This window comes from Arabidopsis lyrata (genome assembly GCF_000004255.2).
Source record: "Arabidopsis lyrata subsp. lyrata unplaced genomic scaffold ARALYscaffold_8, whole genome shotgun sequence".
NCBI classification, from domain to species: Eukaryota; Viridiplantae; Streptophyta; class Magnoliopsida; order Brassicales; family Brassicaceae; genus Arabidopsis; species Arabidopsis lyrata.
The window spans coordinates 6,951,339-6,971,110 of record NW_003302548.1 but is presented as its reverse complement, the minus strand read 5'-3'; the positions used below and the strand labels follow the sequence as shown (position 1 = coordinate 6,971,110).

General features: G+C 39.3%; 1 protein-coding gene and 1 long non-coding RNA gene across 3 annotated transcripts; both read left to right on the top strand.

Annotated features, from left to right (window-relative positions):
• The first annotated feature begins 12,596 nt into the window (after positions 1-12,596).
• LOC9301627 (serine carboxypeptidase-like 41) lies at positions 12,597-16,669 on the top strand. Of its 2 annotated transcripts, XM_002865507.2 has the most exons (11): positions 12,597-12,778; positions 13,338-13,610; positions 13,693-13,800; positions 13,885-13,977; positions 14,062-14,154; positions 14,243-14,328; positions 14,394-14,672; positions 14,751-14,884; positions 14,981-15,073; positions 15,146-15,263; positions 15,350-16,668. In XM_002865507.2, exons 2-11 carry the CDS (start codon positions 13,361-13,363, stop codon positions 15,515-15,517), a joined length of 1,422 nt encoding a protein of 473 aa, XP_002865553.1. In that variant the 5' UTR covers positions 12,597-12,778; positions 13,338-13,360; the 3' UTR covers positions 15,518-16,668. The 2 variants fall into 2 exon arrangements, with proteins under 2 accessions (XP_002865553.1, XP_020891272.1); XM_021035613.1 differs by having other exon boundaries at positions 13,693-13,977; positions 15,350-16,669.
• A 557-nt stretch (positions 16,670-17,226) lies between these two features.
• LOC9299884 lies at positions 17,227-18,182 on the top strand. Its single transcript, XR_002334165.1, has 2 exons — positions 17,227-17,692; positions 17,794-18,182. It is a non-coding gene; the product is annotated as an uncharacterized LOC9299884 (long non-coding RNA).
• Positions 18,183-19,772: the final 1,590 nt, after the last annotated feature.

Sequence of the window (19,772 nt, the reverse complement as noted above, 5' to 3'; positions counted from 1 at the left end):
ATATGGCACGATCCTATAAGTTACCAGCTTTGAAAATCATACTTTATATAATAAGATTGTGCATAATTGCACGACCCCCTCGTTAATCACAAGGTTTTCTTAATTATAGAAATATATAACTTGGGCTGCTATTGGGTTATAGAGCCGGTTAACTTGCTCTGGCTGCAATAGACGGGCAAGTACCCTATAGTTTTGATAATAGGTTTTTAACTCAATTATCCTAAAACACTATCCTGTCGTTGTAGTATTTTTGGTGTCAATCCAATCAGGTGTGATGCAAACAAATGAGATATGATCAGAAAGCACTAAGTCAAGCCAAGCATGAATTGGTTGTTTTTCTAACAGTTCTAGTGATTGATGCAGAAAACAGTAAATTTGCAGAAATGGACTGCTATACTCGATCACAAGGCTCACTGCCAGAAGGGAGGCTGTGATCGAGTAAACTGGTCCAAAAACAGACAATTATCAAATTCAATAGCAAGTAACAGAGAAGGTGAATGAAGCAGGTAAGCAAACAGATAAATCAATTGGATAAGAAACTCCTAAGGATAGGGTAATCGAATAGTGTGGACTCCATAATCAATTCCGATGGTTAACAATTCTCAATGAAGCTATCCCTAGACAACAGGTTCAACAACAGACTTATTCATTCCCGTGCAACAAATCCTCAAGCAAAGCTAGCCCAGACTAATTCCCATTAATGGAATCTAACTATGCAGGCAATAAGAACCGACTGTTAAAGTCAATAACCGCTCTAAACGGCCAATCCCTTGGGATAGAGACGATTATCACTGGAATTAGTAGATCAAGCATTCCATCGAACACCTTTTGGGTGCGGGAATGCTTTTGATCGAATTCCAGTTGATCAGAAAGGAATAAGCAGTAAACACAACTAATCCAGAAGGGATTCAATAAAACTACACTTAACCATCAGAATCGACTAAGGGTCTCACATCTACTCTATCCCATCCTCAGAAATCCTAGTCACTACTCAGACAACATGCTCAAAGACACAGAAACGATTGATGATTGCATAACTTCTAAGATTAAAGGAAATAAAACAGAAATGAACAAGGAAACGAAAGCGAAATCTCAATAACTTAGAAGAAACGAAAATACAGAGTTTCAGAAGCAAAAACGACTACTGAACGAAACTAGGTTGCGAGTATAAAACGTAATTGAAAAGAGAATGAAAAGTGAATGTCTCAGGGGAAACCCTTAGAGACTTATTTATAGCAAAAACGACAAGGATAAGTAAGTGGGCTTCGATTCCGCTTAACAGGCCCATTGGAACGTGGAGGTCGAGTATATGGGCTCATAGTGGGCTTCATGGTCGAGCGTGAATCGAAGCCGCAATCAAGGGGTTCCTTCTCTCCTCTTCTCTCCTCTAATCGAAGACTAGTGCTAGACACATTTAAACATGCAAAATGTACAAAATGATGATGAATGCTATGGAAGATGAATGAAACTAGACTCAAAATGGTGATAAATGGATGTGTAAAACATGCAAATTATAGACATATCAAGTTTGCATTACAAAACAACCAACCTTGAAAAATTGTGGGTTTCCCCTTGATGTTTATCACTGAGTTACATCATTCTCATGTGATTTCTACTTATATCGTAGTCTTATCCCTTGTAAATCTTGGATCAACCATCCTCTTTGACAAGCGTTCAATGAATCCTACATTTTAACCTTTGTGCGATGTTGTGCTTCCTCAATTTCCTTATGAACTGCAAATCCATTGTAAACATTAATGATAACCATTATCTTTGACCTATTCGAGATTTCCTAAATAAAATATAATTTACGTACGTTTGTGTACACTAAACTCTTTGGAAAACTGTTAGAAATCAATGAGATCATTGACAACTATTAGGAATAAGGATAATTTTCCTTTGTTGATAATTACAATTAGTTATATTTCCTTCTAAGATAAGCTCAAACTCTTGTATAAATACTTGGCCTACGAGCCTAATAAGATCATTCAGAATTCTCTCAAACCTAATTTGACATGGTATCAGAGCACAAACAATAAAACCCTAAAAAAAAAAAAAAAAAAAAAAAAATTTCTCTTTGGCTACTTCTCTCCCTCGTGAGATTCAGTTTTCTTCTTCCTCAAGCAAACACCATTAACGTTTGCCCTCGCAAACACTCTTTCTTCGTCTTCTCTAAAACATAACCCTAGCGATCAATCGCCATGGTTACTCCTCCATCAACTCCGGGACAAACCTCTTCCACCGAAAAAAAGATCAAAACGATCTCTGCTTATGATCTCTCCTCCAGTGATAATCCTGGAGCTGTCATCTCTCATCCTCTTCTCAACGGCACCAATTATGATGATTGGGCCATCAATCTCCGTATGGCGTTAAGCTCTCGCAAGAAATTTGGCTTCATCGATGGGACTATTGTCAACCTAACACTGGTTCTCCGACTCTTGAAGATTGGGTAGCTAATAACCATCTTCTCGTCGGTTGGATCAAGGCAACAATAGAACCACGACTTCGATCCTCAATCTCCAATCGTGAAGTTGCCAAAGATCTTTGGGACATCATTCGAAAACGCTTCTCTTTGAAAAGTGGTGCGCGTCCTCAACAGCTTCGGAACGCCCTCGCGTCGTGCAAACAGAACGGCTCCACCATTGATGATTATTTTGGTCGCTTGACTAAAATATGGGACAGTATCGCTGAATGCACACCAATCAAACGGTGCACCTGTGGTAAGTGCGAATGTGATCTCAACTCCTCACAAGATACAGAACTTGATGTTCAAAGAGTTCACGATTTTCTAGCGGGTCTTGATGACTCTGTTCATGGAGCTATTCGCTCTCAACTCTGCGCTATGACTCCACTTCATGATCTTGACAGTGTTTATCAGACTCTTGTGCAAAACGAGACCTTGCACAACACTTCCATTTCCAACTTGACAAAAGAAACCTTTGTGATGAGTTTCGTGGCACAAAGCTCCTCTGTTTCACGCTCTCCTGCTCCCATCAACAAGTTTGATCCTTCATTTGTTCCTGGAAAAAAAGATCCAAATCGTCACTGTACCGCTTGTGGGCGCACGGGTCATGAAGCCAGCGGCTGCTTCAAGGTCATCGGTTATCTCGAATGGTGGGGAGATCGACCTCGATCTAAGCCTCTCTCACGGACCTCTGTTTCATCTCCTGCTGGTCGCGGACGCGGAACATCACTTCGCGCGAACAGTACCACTCTTGTGGCTGCCAATACAGCAACTCCCACAGCTTCTTCTTCACTAACCAAGGCAGATCGCCTTGGAATCATTGGTCTAACCGATGAACAATGGCTGCAGGTTCAAGAGGCTTATGGTTCTTCTCCGACTCCACCTCTCAATGGTATGTCTTCTACTTCTCCCTGGATATTGGATACTGGTGCCACTCACCATATGTCTGGGCGAGCTGATCTCATGATAGATATGAAAGACATACCTCCAATCTCAGTTCTCCTACCAGCTGAGCTGGTGCAAATGCCTTTGCTACCAAACAAGGGACTATTTGGCTTACTCCTCGGCTCTCTCTTCTTAATGTTTATTTTTTTGAAGGATTTCATTCTAATCTCATCTCCATTGGTCAATTGGTATCCGATAATCACTTGGTCGGACAACTCACAGATCGTCTATTGGTTTTACAGGACCGTACCTCCAAGATTCTAATTGGGGCTGGGAGAAGAGAGGGTGAGGGGCTGTACCGTTTTTGCAACGTTGAGTCAGTGGTTGCGTGTCAGACAAACGTGGATACAAGTGCGCTTCTCTGGCATACTCGTCTGGGTCATCCGTCAGCACAAGTTACCGGTTTACTTCCTAGTGTTCAACATTTATCTAAGACTGCTAAAGATTTTTTTGCTTCCAGTTGTAATGTTTGTTTTCGAGCTAAACAAACTAGATTTTCTTTTCCCGACAGTTCTTCTAATGCAAAAGATGTTTTTGATTTAATACATTGTGACTTATGGGGTCCATATCGAACAACGGCATTCTGTGGCAATCGTTATTTCCTTACCATCATTGATGACTACTCAAGAGCTGTGTGGCTCTATCTCCTCCCCGACAAGTCACGAGTATCTCAGACCATCCAAGAATTCTTCACTCTCATTAAAAATCAATTTTCCAAGACGATCAAAACTGTGCGTTCTGATAATGGTACATAATTTCTTGCCCTTACACGATATTTCCATAAAAGAGGAGTAGTACATGAGACGTCTTGTGTTCACACTCCATAACAAAATGGACGAGTTGAACGCAAACATCGTCACATACTCAATGTTGCTTGTGCTTTGCGTTTTCAAGCTCATTTACCTATAGAGTTTTGGGGAGAATGTGTTCTCACTGCGTCTTATCTCATAAATCGCACGCCTTCTGCTTTGCTTCATAACAAGACTCCATTATCAACATCTACGAAATTTTGGTTGTCTTGATTATGCGCATAATCCCCACACAAAAGGTGACAAGTTCGAATCTCGTAGTCGGCGGTGTGTATTTCTTGGCTATCCTTATGGCAAAAAGGTATGGAAGCTTTATGATCTTGACAAAGAAGTTATTTTTGTATCTCGGGATGTTCGGTTTTGTGAAACTGAGTTTCCATATCTTCAGTCTATGTCTCCTTCCGCGGACTCTCCTATTACTCTTATGGCTCCATCTCGACACGTTGACGATACTGAGGTGTTAAGTGATGATTCAACGGTCTTGATTGTCTCTTCCACCTCTACTACTGGTTCCTCAACGCTTGATACACTGGAATCTTCGCCTACACAGACCACTGTTTCGTCATCTCCGACTACTTCCTCACCGGACACGACGAGTCATGCACCTATTCCTGCTCCGCTTGGTGTTGGACTTCGTCCTAGGAATCTATTGGGCTGTGAAGCCTCTGAAGCCTACAAGCCCATATAGCTTTAAATATCGATTAGGTTATTTACGTATCTTGTATATAAAGGCACAGCCTCCTCTTTGTGACCAACGTGAAAAACACTTTACAGAAATACAATTTACTGTTCTTATCATGGTATCAGAGCACAAAACCTAGACTACTACAAGGTTTTGTGATCGATCCTGCAATCTCTCTTCCGCTACAAGAGATTCAGTTTTCTTAACAATCTCCGATGACTACCGAATCAGCTCTTGCTACGACAACAGCACCGGCCGTTGTTTCAACTCGACGAACAATCTCACCATATGACCTCACCTCCGGACACAATCCAGGAACTTTAATCTCTAAGCCACTGCTGCGTGGACCCAACTACGACGAATGGGCCACTAACCTCCGGTTAGCCTTGAAAGCAAGAAAGAAGTTCGGATTTGTTGACGGATCTATTGCGCAGCCGGTTGAAACGGATCCTGATCATGAAGATTGGGCTGCGAACAACGCTCTCATCGTCTCTTGGATGAAACTTACCATAGATGAAAGTTTGTCAACCTCAATGTCTCACCTTGATGATGCTCACGATCTTTGGACTCATGTTCAGAAACGATTTGGGGTTAAAAATGGACAGCGGGTACAGAGACTCAAAACAGAATTGGCTAATTGTCGTCAGAAAGGTGTGCCAATTGAAACATACTACGGCAAGCTATCTCAACTATGGAGAAGTCTCGCAGATTACCAGCAAGCTAAGACTATGGAAGAAGTGCGTAAAGAACGCGAGGAAGACAAACTGCATCAATTCCTCATGGGGCTATATGAGTCCGTGTATGGGGCGGTTAAATCTGCTCTTCTCTCTAGAGTCCCACTGCCCACACTCGAAGAGGCCTACAACGTTTTAACTCAAGATGAAGAGTCAATGGGAGAATCTCAAACAACTACTTGATGAACGCAGCCGCACCACCACTGATCAAAAATCGGGTACGTTTTTTCTTGAATCTTGGATTATTGATTCAGGAGCTACAAATCATATGACGGGTACGCTGGATTTTTTGCGTGATGTGTGTGACATGCCTCCGGTTCTGATCAAACTTCCTGACGGGCGTTTCACCACTGCTACTAAACAAGGCCGTGTCCGTTTAGGCTCATTATTAGATCTTACTGCTGTGTATTTTGTTGACGGTCTTCATTGTCACTTGATCTCCGTTTCACAATTGACTAGAGCACGTCGATGTCTCTTTCAAATCACTGATAAAGTCTGTATTATTCAGGACCGCACCACAAAGATGCTGATTGGAGCTGGTAGGCAGCAGCACGGTTTGTATTTTTTTAGAGGAGTGGAAATAGCAGTGGCGATGACAACCACAAGCTCATCATCTACTCAGCTGTGGCATTAACGTCTAGGACATCCTTCCTCTAAAGCTTTGAAGATGTTGCAGTTTTCGGATTTTTCTAGTAGTGATTTTGATTCTAAGCAATGCGAAATTTGTATTCGTGCTAAACAGACAAGAGATCCTTTTCCTTTGAGCAGTAATAAGACAAGTTTTTCTTTTGAATTGGTGCATTGTGATCTTTGGGGTCCGTATCGGACGACTTCTCTCTGCGGTTCAAGTTATTTTCTTACTCTTGTTGACGACTATTCACGGGCTGTCTGGCTATATCTCTTACCGTCTAAGCAGGCTGCACCCACACATCTTAAAAATTTTATTGCACTTGTTGAACGGCAATTCACTACAAAGATTAAGACAATCCGCAGTGATAACGGTTCTGAGTTTATCTGTTTATCATCTTTCTTCGCTCAACACGGAATTATACATGAGACATCATGTGTGGGAACTCCACAACAGAACGGTCGTGTTGAACGTAAGCATAGACATATTCTCAACGTTGCTCGTGCTCTTCGGTTTCAAGCAGGACTACCGGTTGAGTTTTGGAGTTATTGTGCACTCACTGCCGCCTATCTTATAAATAGAACTCCTACTCCACTTCTCCAAGGTAAGACACCGTTCGAATTGATTTACAACAGACCTCCTCCTATGAATCATATTCGAGTTTTTGGTTGTATTTGTTATGCTCATAACCAAAAACACGGGGGAGACAAATTCGAAAGCCGTAGCACCAAATCCATTTTTCTTGGCTATCCATTTGCAAAGAAAGGATGGAGAGTTTACAACATTGAAACCGGAGTCGTATCCATTTCCAGAGATGTCATTTTTAGTGAATCAATTTTTCACTTTCCAATCCCTGCATTTGACACCATGCCCGTGTCTTCCTCTGTTCCGATAATCTCATCGGAGGATGATGATTCAATTTTTGATCCACTGTCCGTACAGTCAGCAGATACAGCGTCTCCGCTACCAACTTCTCCTTCTCTAGAACCACTCACTGCTCCGGTACAGGTCACTTCTCCACCACCGGTTCCTGCTCGGGTCACTCCCGAGTTACCAAGTGCTGATACGACGGTCGTTGCAAAGTCGAATTCTCCCACTTCTTCAGATTCTTCTTTGTCTTCGCCGACAACCTTGAATCAGTCTTATTCTTCCACCACAGCTCCGACCGCCCCTGAACAAGAGCTGCTTGGCAGAGGCAAACGCGCAAAACAACCACCGGTCAAACTAGCTGACTATGTCACTACATTACTCCATCAGCCGTATCCGTCCGCCACTCCATATCCGTTGGATAACTATATCTCTAGTTCCCAATTTTCAGACCACTACCAAGCTTATCTTCTTGCTATTACGTCAGGTCATGAGCCTACTAGTTATAAAGAAGCTATTCTTGATGAAAATTGGCGATGTGCGGTTTCTGATGAAATTGTCTCTCTTGAGGATCTTGGCACTTGGACTGTAGAAGACTTGCCTCCTGGTAAGAAAGCCTTGGGCTGCAAATGGGTGTTTCGTCTCAAATATAAATCCGATGGCACTCTTGAACGTCATAAGGCACGCTTAGTTGTTCTTGGAAACAATCAAACCGAAGGCGTTGACTATTCCGAAACGTTTGCTCCGGTTGCCAAAATGGTTACAATTCGTACTTTTCTTCAACAAGTTGCCTCACTAGATTGGGAAGTTCATCAAATGGACGTCCACAATGCGTTCCTTCACGGCGATCTTGACGAAGAAGTTTACATGCAGTTTCCTCCGGGTTTTCGATCGAATGATAACACTAAAGTATGTCGCTTACGGAAATCTTTGTATGGTTTAAAACAGGCTCCTCGTTGTTGGTTCGCTAAACTTACTTCTTCTCTCCAAGATTATGGTTTTACACAGGATATCTCAGATTATTCTTTGTTTACTATGGAGAGGAATGGTGTGCGTCTTCATGTTCTAGTCTACGTGGATGATTTGATCATAACAGGCTCTTCTATTATTGTGATTAATTCATTCAAGAATTATTTGAGCTCTTGTTTCAAGATGAAGGACTTAGGCGTTTTGAGATATTTTTTGGGAATTGAGGTTGCTCGGAGTCCTTCTGGTCTTTACTTGTGTCAACGAAAGTATGCTCTCGACATTATTATGGAAACGGGTCTGCTAGGTGTGAAGCCAGTTTATCATCCGCTGCCGCAAAATCATAAGCTTGCTCTCGCTCCAGGTGATTCTCTCTCCGAACCATCTCGCTATCGTCGTTTGGTTGGGAGATTAATTTATCTAAGTAGCACACGCCCCGAGTTATCCTATGCTATTCACATCCTGTCACAGTTTATGAATGATCCAAAATCGGATCATTGGGAAGCAGCTCTTCGGGTTGTTAGATATCTCAAGTCAAGTCCAGGCCAAGGAATTCTACTCCGGTCCAACACATCTTTGGTACTCACCGGTTGGTGCGATTCCGATTTTGATTCATGTCCAATTACACATAGATCTCTCACTGGTTGGTTCATTCAATTGGGTGGCTCTCCTATTTCTTGGAAAACAAAGAAGCATGACGTCGTCTCTCACTCATCCGCTGAAGCTGAATATCGTGCCATGGCTGACACTGTTAGTGAACTTTTATGGTTACGTGCGCTGCTTCCGGCTTTGGGTATTCCGTGTACTGCGCCTATCATGTTATATTCCGACAGCCTCTCCGCTATCAGTCTCGCTGCAAACCCGGTTTATCATGCTCGTACTAAACATATCGGCCGCGATGTTCATTTTGTTCGGGACGAGATTATCAAAGGTACTATTGCCACAAAACATGTCTCTACAACGTCGCAACTTGCGGACATCATGACAAAGGCACTCGGTAGACGAGAATTTGAAGCATTTCTTCTCAAGCTGGGTATTTGTAATCTCCATACTCCAGCTTGCGGGGGGTATTGGGCTGTGAAGCCTCTGAAGCCTACAAGCCCATATAGCTTTGAATATCGATTAGGTTATTTACGTATCTTGTATATAAAGGCACAGCCTCCTCTTTGTGACCAACGTGAAAAACACTTTACAGAAATACAATTTACTGTTCTTATCAGAATCCGCCTCCATATCTCAGTGACTATGTCGTTGGCAATGCAACTCTCGCTCCCCTCTCTCTCTCTCTCTTCATCCACGCCGCAGCATCCACCAGGTACGGATCCTCCGTCAAGTACGGCACATCCTCTCTCTCTCTATGATTCTTGTGATCGTTTTTCACAGGATCACGGCAGATTCCTTGTTGCTCTTATGGCCTCAATTGAGCCTAAAATATTCAAAGAAACTATGGAATTGGATGAATTGAGAGAAGCTATGCGTCTTGAGATTCAAGCTTTAGAGCTTAACGACACTTGGACATTAGAAAATTTACCTTTCGGGAAAACAGCAATTGGCTCTAAATGGATTTATCGCATCAAACAGAAATCTGATGGTACTCTTGAAAGGTACAAAGCTCGGCTTGTCGCTCTTGGGAATAATCAAAAAGAAGGGCTTGATTACACCGATATCTTCGCTCATGTGGCTAAGATGACTACTGTTCACTTATTTCTTGACATTGCTGCTAAACAAAATCATGAGGTTCATCAAATGGATGTTCACAATACTTTCCTTCATGGTGATCTAGAAGAAGAGGTTTATATGAAGCTTCCTCCCGGGTTTTCTACGCCTGGTGATAAACGTGTGTGTCGCTTAAAGAAGTCTCTTTATGGTCTCAAGCAAGCTCCGAGATGCTGGTTTTCGAAATTGTCTGATGCTCTTCGCACTTACGGGTTCACGCAGGCCAAATCCGATTATTCTTTTTTCTATTACAAAAAGGATGGTGTCGTCTTACGCATTTTGGTATACGTTGACGATCTCATCATTTCGTGTAACTCAACTCCAGCTCTCAATGCCTTCAAGGATTATTTCTCTACTTGCTTTCACATGAAAGATCTTGGTACACTCAAATATTTTCTCGGATTGGAAGTTGCTAGAAGTCCTTCCGGTTTCTACATTTGTCAACGAAAATATGCAAGTGAGATCGTTGTCGAAGCTGGTCTTCTCGGATGTCATCCGACCGGGTCTCCAATGGATCAGAATCATCGCTTAAGTCTCTCGACTAGTTCGTTTCTCCCTGATCCTGAACGTTACCGTCGCTTAGTTGGTCGTCTTATTTATCTCGCTGCCACTCGACCGGATCTTACATATGCGGTACAGATTCTCTCTCAATATATGCATTCTCCTCGCGAAGATCATTGGGCTGCAGCTCTCAAAGTGGTTCGATATTTGAAAGGAACTCTTGGTCAAGGTATCGTTCTCGATGCAACAACTCCTCTTCATATTACTGGTTGGTGTGATTCAGACTATGCGTCTTGCCCTTTAACGCGACGTTCTCTTACCGGTTGGATGGTTCAGCTTGGCACTTCACCAATCTCATGGAAAACAAAGAAGCAAGACACGGTTTCTCGATCATCTGCTGAAGCTGAATACAGGGCCATGGCTGCACTTACTCAAGAACTTCTATGGTTTCGTTCTATACTCATCGAATTTGGTCTGCCTCATAAAGAACCTATGACAGTTCTATGTGACAACAAGGCTGCGATTCACATAAGTTCTAATCCGGTCTTTCATGAACGCACGAAACATATTGAAGTTGATCTACATTTCGTTCGCGATGAGATAGTCAAAGGTGTTATTCGTCCTGCTCATGTCTCCACCACGAATCAAATGGCAGATATCTTTACAAAAGCTCTTGGCCGCAAGGAATTTGAAAGCTTCTTGTTCAAGTTGGGCGTTCATAATCTCCACGCTCCAACTTGAGGGGGGTATTAGGAATAAGGATATTAGGAATAAGGAAATATAACTAATTGTAATTCTCAACAAAGGAAAATATCCTTATTCCTAATAACAACACTAATGTTTGTTGGGAAGATATACACTAAAAAGGTGATTAATTGTTTCTTTTGTTGCACGGCACCTTTGACAAATATTGTCGCAATTTATCCCTTCTATTCTAAGTCATTAAATAATTGCTAGAGATCCTGAGGCTATCGAACACAAAATGTGTTTTAATTTAGGGGGTGTCCAAATTCTGCATGCTTGAGTTTCTTATAATCTTACAACTCCGGCCCCAATCTGCATTATCTTTCATTAATTGGGCCAACCAATTATCTGATTTGACAGTGTACCTTTTAAAATTTGTATTATGCCACAATATACCGCCAATTTATAAGTCTAGCTTATGGCCATAACCCTGGCTACTCGAACGTCATTTGGATCCATAATTCATGTATGATTGGTAGGTGTTAGTCCTTTGTAATCGTTTTGTGAAATGATTCCCTTTTACATTTTGGTTTAGAAACCTCTTAATACTGTTTGCTAGATGGGGAGTTCACATATGAGATCTAAATTAAAGGTCATATCACATCGATATGTTCTACCCTAATCCTCGACACAAACGAGAGCCTTTGGCCAAAGTTCATGGGCTAAAAGATACTCTTCCATCCAAATGATGATTATACTTTTCCATCTTAAAGTGTAATTTTAGTGGTTATTATTGGAACTATATAATTATGTATTTTTTTAGAATCAAGTTAAAATGAAAACAAATTTTATATAGGAAAATAGGTTAGAAATATAATGCTAACATCAAGTTAATTTTTATATTAAAAGAGTTGTTGTATACAAGTATTTTCCTACACAAGACTTGGTTTTATAGTTGGATATAGTAATGTGTGAGTCCGTATTATATAATTACATGATCGTTCGAACCGGATTTGTTTTATGTTAAAATTTCAAGTTTATTAATCAACAAAAATGATTATGTACAGAAACGAATAAAAATGAAAATAATAGGACTCCAAGACTGGAAAAAATAAAATAAGTAGTTGATCCTTCTCACTTCAAATCATCTTTGAAATAAGCCCTCAAGCAGCCAAGCTTATGGGGAGCCTTATAGTTTAACAAGGAGAATCTATTGCGAATAATAGCTTTGTCTATGATTCTTAATCAAACTAAAGTTTTTCTTTTTTCTGTTTATGAAATGTAAATTCCAGTACTAATTAAAATAAAAATTACTAATAAGTAATCTATCTAGTCAAGAACTTTAAGGAATTGATACATTTTTTTAAAAGAGAAGAAATACATACTAAGTGGTGAATTTTTTGTTTGATTTGGCGAGTGAGAGACAATAACTTTATATTTCGTCATATAACATTATTCCCTACGTATAAACACATTTGATTATAAAGATTATTTCATCTAATTGTTTATTTTTCTTTAAAAACATTAATTAAAATAAACAGTAGCGTTTAGTACCTAGTTAATTTTAAGATTCCATTCGTAAAGTTAATGCAATGTGCCAATGCATTGCTACTCTAGGAAAGACATGTTCATTAGATAAGTGATACTCAACATGGAAATAAACAAGAGGTAGAAATGAACTCTTCTTTCTTCTTGAACTTTACTCTTCAGTTGTTTTTGGGTTCTCTTCACTTGTTTTTGGGTTCTCTTCAGTGATACTTCAGCAATTTTGTAAATTTTAAGGTATTTTCTTTCTCTTTTTTTTTTTTGTTTCTCAATGATAAATTAGAAAATATAGAAACTTTGCTCTTGTTGTTGTTTGGAACGTATACGAGAATGGATTTTGTTAAAAGGGTATCCTCAAAGATTCGTAATTTACTTGTAAATTGTTCTTTCTCTACTTTTTTTTTGTGTTTATATAAAGTGTTTTAGAACATGGATCTTACTGTTAAGTTTGCAGTTGCAAAAATCAAGTTTTTTTTTTTTTACTGTGCAAGAAAGATTACGAAAATTTATATGATCATTTGCTGTTTGTCTATTTCAGCAGTATCATTGTTTCTCTGTCAGTTTTTAAAAGTTAGGAACACTCGAATTCTCTTGTAATATTTAATATCGCCTTTCGTTTTCAGGATTTTGACTTGGCAAACAGAAAAATGTTAGCTTTTTGTTTTTTGTTCTAATTTAAAACTCTTGTTTCGTATTGCTGTTGTTACATAAGAGACTAGTGTTGTCTCCTGTTTCATTTTAAGATCATTCATAGAGTATAGTTTTTTCCTGATTGTTTCAATTGGCTATGTTTCAGGTACTTAGAAAACGCTGTAGAAGATGGCGGCTGTGTCGTTACGCAATGTGGTTGTGGTGATGGCAGTGGTGCTGGTGACTGTGCAGGTGTTTGCACAAGGGTATCCGGAAGCAGATTTGGTTGTGAGGCTTCCAGGTCAACTAAAGGTTGCGTTCAGACAGTACGCCGGGTACGTTGATCTCGACATGAATGCTGGGCGTAGCCTTTTCTACTACTTCGTGGAGGCTGAAGAACACCCTGACACAAAACCGCTAACCTTGTGGCTCAATGGAGGTTAGTGTTAAGTTGTTCTGTTTTGGCATTTGGGTATAAGAAATGTGTGAGTTAGATTTAGTAGTTGAGGTTTATATTGCAGGTCCAGGTTGTTCTTCAGGTTGTGGAGGAGCTTTCACTGAGCTAGGTCCATTTTACCCCACAGGCGATGGCGGTGGTCTTCGCGTTAACTCCATGTCGTGGAACAAAGGTCTGATTTTGATCATTTTATGCAAAAAACAGAGAACTGTGATCATAAATCTGATGCTATTGTCTCTTTTTGTGAAATGTGTAGCATCGAACCTGCTGTTTGTGGAGTCACCGGTTGGAGTTGGATGGTCTTACTCCAACCGAAGCTCTGATTACAACACCGGTGACAAGTCTACTGGTAAACTTTGAAATCTTATTTTCAGATAATCTGTAATAGACAGTCACTCTGAATATATTTGAGATATCTTTTGTGTTTGAACAGCCAGCGATATGCTCGTGTTCTTGTTGGGATGGTTCGACAAGTTCCCAGAGTTCAAGTCTCGCGACTTCTTTCTCACTGGTGAAAACTATGCAGGTGTGTCTTTCATATGGATGAAGTCTATTGATTGGATTTTGGACATTGAAAACAGAACTATTATTCTCACATGTATGTATTCTTGCAGGACATTACATACCGCAATTGGCTGATGCGATACTCAGCTACAATTCACGCTCAAGTGGGTTCAAATTCAACATCAAAGGCATTGCAGTAAGAATCAACTCTATTGGTTCTCTTCTGATTCCTTTGTGTGTGTTTTTTCTCTTTCTTGTCAGATTGGGAATCCATTTCTGAAGCTTGACAGAGACGTCCGAGCTGCATTCGAGTTCTTCTGGTCGCACGGGATGATCTCTGATGAAGTGGGACACACAATCATGAGTCAGTGTGACTTCTTGGATTACACATATATATACCCGCATAACCTAAGTGTTGCATGCAACGACGCTATCCGTGAAGCCGGAAACAGCATTACTGAGTATGTCAACAACTATGATTTTCTCCTGGACATTTGCTACCCCTCGATTGTCCTGAAAGAACTTAGGCTTAAGCAAATGGTCAGCCATTTTCCATCTTATGTTCCACCAACAAAACTTTTGTTTGAATCATCTGTAAACGTTTGAAAATGATTTCAGGCCACAAAGATGAGCATGGGAGTTGATGTCTGTATGACCTACGAAAGACAGTTATATTTTAATCTCCCAGAGGTACAGATGGCGCTTCATGCGAACCGCACTCATCTGCCATATTCATGGTCAATGTGCAGCAAGTAAGTTCTTTTCCTCTCTTTTAGTTTCTGAAAATGAAGAATCTTTATAACCAGAGTTGAACTCTATACTCTGATTGGTTTCACTTCGTGTCACAGCCTGTTAAACTACTCTGGCATCGATGCAAACATCAACATGCTTCCGACTCTGAAGAGAGTTATACAGAACAAAATTCCTGTTTGGATCTTCAGGTAATACTTCTATTAAAAACCTCCTACTGCTCCTGTATTTGTACCTAACACTCAGCTTGTTGACAATTGCAGTGGAGATCAAGATTCTGTAGTTCCATTTCTGGGAACACGAACTGTCGTAAGAGAACTCGCCAACGATCTCAATTTCAAGACGACAGTTCCATATGGAGTGTGGTTCCACAAAAGACAGGTAATTTGCCTACACACCATTAAACAATCAGCACAATTCTCAAACTGATTGCGAACTAAATTGTGGATGTTTGGGATTTTGACTAGGTTGGAGGTTGGGCCATCGAGTATGGAAACATACTCACTTTTGCAACAGTGAGAGGAGCGGCTCATGCGGTGGCGAACACGCAGCCCTCACAAGCTCTGCATCTATTCAGCACCTTTCTTCGTGGCCATAGATTGCCCAACAAGACAGATATAGCTATGCATGATTGAAAGAGAAGGAAGCTCATTATTAGAGTTTATATCCTTCGACATATTTTTTCCTACGATTATTAGTAACAAGACTCGTCTCTTTATTATCATAATGGTTTAATGATGTAAACGAGACATAATCTCCACTCAGAACCGTTGACATAAAACAAAAAAGGTAGTGTCTTAAGTTCCTTCGCGGGTTTTGCCTACTTTTATCATCACCCAAACCAATATCCTTGCCCTAGACACCCATCTCAACAACATTCCTCTTCGGTCTAAACTTATGGACCATAGGTGCAACGTTGAGCATCTTGAACTTTTGGGCAGTTTGTGTTGCAGCAGAGCTCAGACTATCACACTGACCTCTTTGAATACACATAGGCCTCATATTTAGGAATCTTGAAAGCATTTGTCTTTACGATGACAAATAACACCTGAATTATGCAAAGAAATTTAACTGCAAATTATCATTAGATTGTCTATATGTTAATGGAATCCTGTAAAAAATTGAGTAACATGACAGATTCACATTTCTGAAACATTTAGTCATTTGAACAGCGGACCAACATGCATTTGTAATAACTTGAATTTAGCAGATGAGCCTCAGTGAGGGAAGTCTTATAGAGAAATAAGAAACTTGAAAAGAGAGAAGGAAACCAATCTTATGACTCTACTGGTGCAGTAAAACGAAGCATCTCTATCCTTTCTCCTCTAACTATGACAAAGCAGATTGGTGAACGTTTCTTCTGCCCATTCCCTCCATTAGTTTATTGCTTGTAAGATCATCTTCGATTGTGTTCTTGTATAAACTCTCGTCTCTGACTATAAATTGGAACAGTTTATTCTCCTTCTCTTTCAGAGGCATGCACTTTCCATCAACAGAGCAACTTTTTTTGTTCTGGAACTCCACGTTATAGACTTCCCTTTATTATTTTTAATTAACCCAACCACCACTATTTAACCGGCTCGCCCACCCGAACCAACCCTAATTCAGATTACCCATCAACCTTGTTTCAAACAAAAAATATCATGTCTCCTTCTTCCTGTTGTTTTTCTTTATCTCGACACTGTCAATCGCGAAGCTTGTGGCTTTGTTACTTCTTGCCTTGGTTTTCACCACCCGCGTCTTCGTAGATTCTGGATCGTAATTTTATAGATATCACTAGAATATGTCTAAAAAATATAGATGAAACCATCACATTTTTGATATAAAATAAACCTAATTTTATAGATATCAAATTTTTAATGTACTCACTATATATTTTTTTATTATCTAATGAATTATGAACAAAATATTTTAGTTGTGATAAATATAAAAAAAAGGATTAGCAACCTATGTGTTTTCGTTAGTTTTAGATGTTTTATTATTAGATTGCTGTCCAGATGTAATAAATCTGATTCTTTTGGAGGATGCTAATGGGACTGCGTTCCCACAACACATTCATATGTAATTCTTTTGTTTTAGTTTAATAAATTGTCTTCCTCTACCTACAAAATATATATATATATATATATATATATTACTATAAATTATCTATTTATCTAGGTTAAAATATAAATTTTACTATTCACTCCTTTTTTTGGCAAATTAAATATATGATGTCGTGTATTTTGATATTCTCTTTTACTATAAGTTATTTCTATTAGTTTCAATATATCTTTTTTGTTGTCATTTGTTAGGTATATCTTAAGTGTAACTCATATAGTAATATTACATTAATAGCAAAATTATATTAGGTTTTTACATAAATATGTTATTTTCACATAATTCGATTAGATAATCTATCTATTACTAATAAAAGAAACTAATAGAGGCCTCTCAAGCCATCCACATCAGCAAAATGAAAACTATGTAAGAGGATGCCACATCACCTACACCTTACCCACGTCATCTAAACATAGAGAAAGAAATCGTCTCTTCGCCTCCTCCCGAAAACGTTCGGCCACAAACTTTCCCTAAATCCATAAATCTCCCACAATGCCACAAACTCTTCGATTTCAAGCTTCTCTCATCTCCTATGGCTTCCGTTTTCAACCCATATCGGGTTACTTTTGGATTCAAGTTCAGTACATGTTCTTTGAAGCTCCTCTCATCTCATGTTAAACCCAAAGGCCACGATCTCTTCAGTTTTCAATGCGGTTTACTCATCCAAAATCAACACAGCCTTTGTAAATAGAGTATCCGACAAACCATAGGTAAGACATCGCCCTTCTTCTTCTCATTCTCTTTAATTTACGGAAAGTCAAAATTGTCGTATGACCATATATATTGAACGCATGTTGGCTTGCTCATGTAGAGGCTTCTCTCCATTTTAAACCTTTTGTCTGATTAATTATCAAGTCACTGGATAATCAAACAAGTTCTTCATGGTGACCAAAAGCAGAAGAAAAATTGAAAGTACTAGAACATCCACAAGGGTGAGTGCATCTCAAGGTAAGCCAGAAATAAGAACGAGATAACGGGGTATGTTTCTAAGCGAGTATTTAGTGTATCATTATCTTTATTTTTCCCTCCTCTACTATAAATAATTTATAAATTGTCTCCCTTACCGGGATGAAGTGTTTCAATTTCAGGGTTTGTTGTCTACGTTTTCGAATCTGAGATTATGTATTCACAAAATTCCAAAGATTGGCTCAGCTAATCAAATGGAGAATGTTCTTTTATTAGGACTTCTAGAAATTATTATTTTCTATGTATAAAATTACATTGGCCATCTCTGCCAAAGAAATTAACTCGCCTAGAAAGAGTTCTAAACAAATTTTGTAAAACTCGAAGATTCTTGCTTCGGCCTTCTTTTATGCGAGCTATATGCTGAATAAGAGCGAACTCCGTACTGGTAAAGATCGAACTCCTTTGGTACACTGAATCGAACTCCCAACTAGTTAAGTCCAATAAAGTATCTAGAAATCTGAGAGGATTATTGTGCAATAATGACGTGGACAGATCCAATTTTCAGGAACTCATTGATGTTGAAGATAATGGAATGACAGTTACGGCTGTATTCAAGAAGTGGATATTGATGGTACGTATTTCTTCCAGATCTTGAGAATTCAAAGGATTTCTTCCAGTCTAATTACAGATTTTTCATACCCTTTGATCTTTTTCAAAGCTCTATCAACTCACAGTTTTAAGTGGATGAAGTAAGTACCATGTATCCAGGATTACCAGCCCGTATATACCTGGTATCCAACACAAAAGTTTGATGGTTTATGTTTAGTCTTAACAAAGATATCCAGGATTGGTATTTTGATACAAGTCTAAAATTAAGGAAACAAAGATGGCTTGCATTTTCTCAACGTTTTACCGAAATAAACGCTTATAAATTTAGGGAAGATCAATATGAACGGTTGGTCTAACAAAGGTAGAGTTCTCGCCATATTAGACTTTTCAACGATAACAAAGGTTGGATTTGTGTGACATTTTTGCTAATAGATGATTGTAAAGTTTCATTTAATACTACCATTAGCATTCATGTGTCCCATGCATCTACATAGTAGAAGCGGAACAGTTTTCAGGATATGAATATTTTGTATTAAATGTAGCAGTTTCATTCTTAAACAAATTAAAAACAATGAAACTGTTTAATACTTTTTGTAATTATTATTTAATAAATACAATACTCCAAAGTAGCTAAATGACTTTGTTAAACTTACCTTAATGATACAGTTTGGTGGTGCATGCGGAGAGGTTTAAAAAAATTAATTTGACCACCTATGTCACCAAAGTGCACTTATCTTTTCGGTCAGCCATCACGAGAGAATTCTACAGTTAAGCGTGCTTGGGCTGCAGTAGTTTCAGGATAGGTGACCTTCCGAGAAGTCACCAAAGTGCACTTATCTTTTCGGTCAGCCATCACGAGAGATCATGTGGTGATTTGTAGGGTCGGTAAACAAGTCTTTAAAGCCTCCCGGACGTAGCGGACCGGCCGTCGGACAGGGGTGGGCTCATGGGCCCGAGAGAGGACGTAGAGCCCATTAAGAGAGGTGGCGGTCGGGGCGTTACAAAATTAATACATGCATTTAGTTTTTATTTAAAACAGATTATATTCTATACTTGTTTTGCATGGAAGATTTGCTCGAGTTTCTTTTTCTTTTTTCTTTTTTTGTCAAAACTTTGATTTGGTACGATTTGTGAATTATATGACTTCGATATATGTACACTAGCGATGTTCTTTTCTATAATTGATATTATGTAAAACAGAAACGATTAAGAATATTCGTTTAAAATTTCAACAGTGATAAGTCAAATAAAGAGAAACAAAAAACTAATAAATTC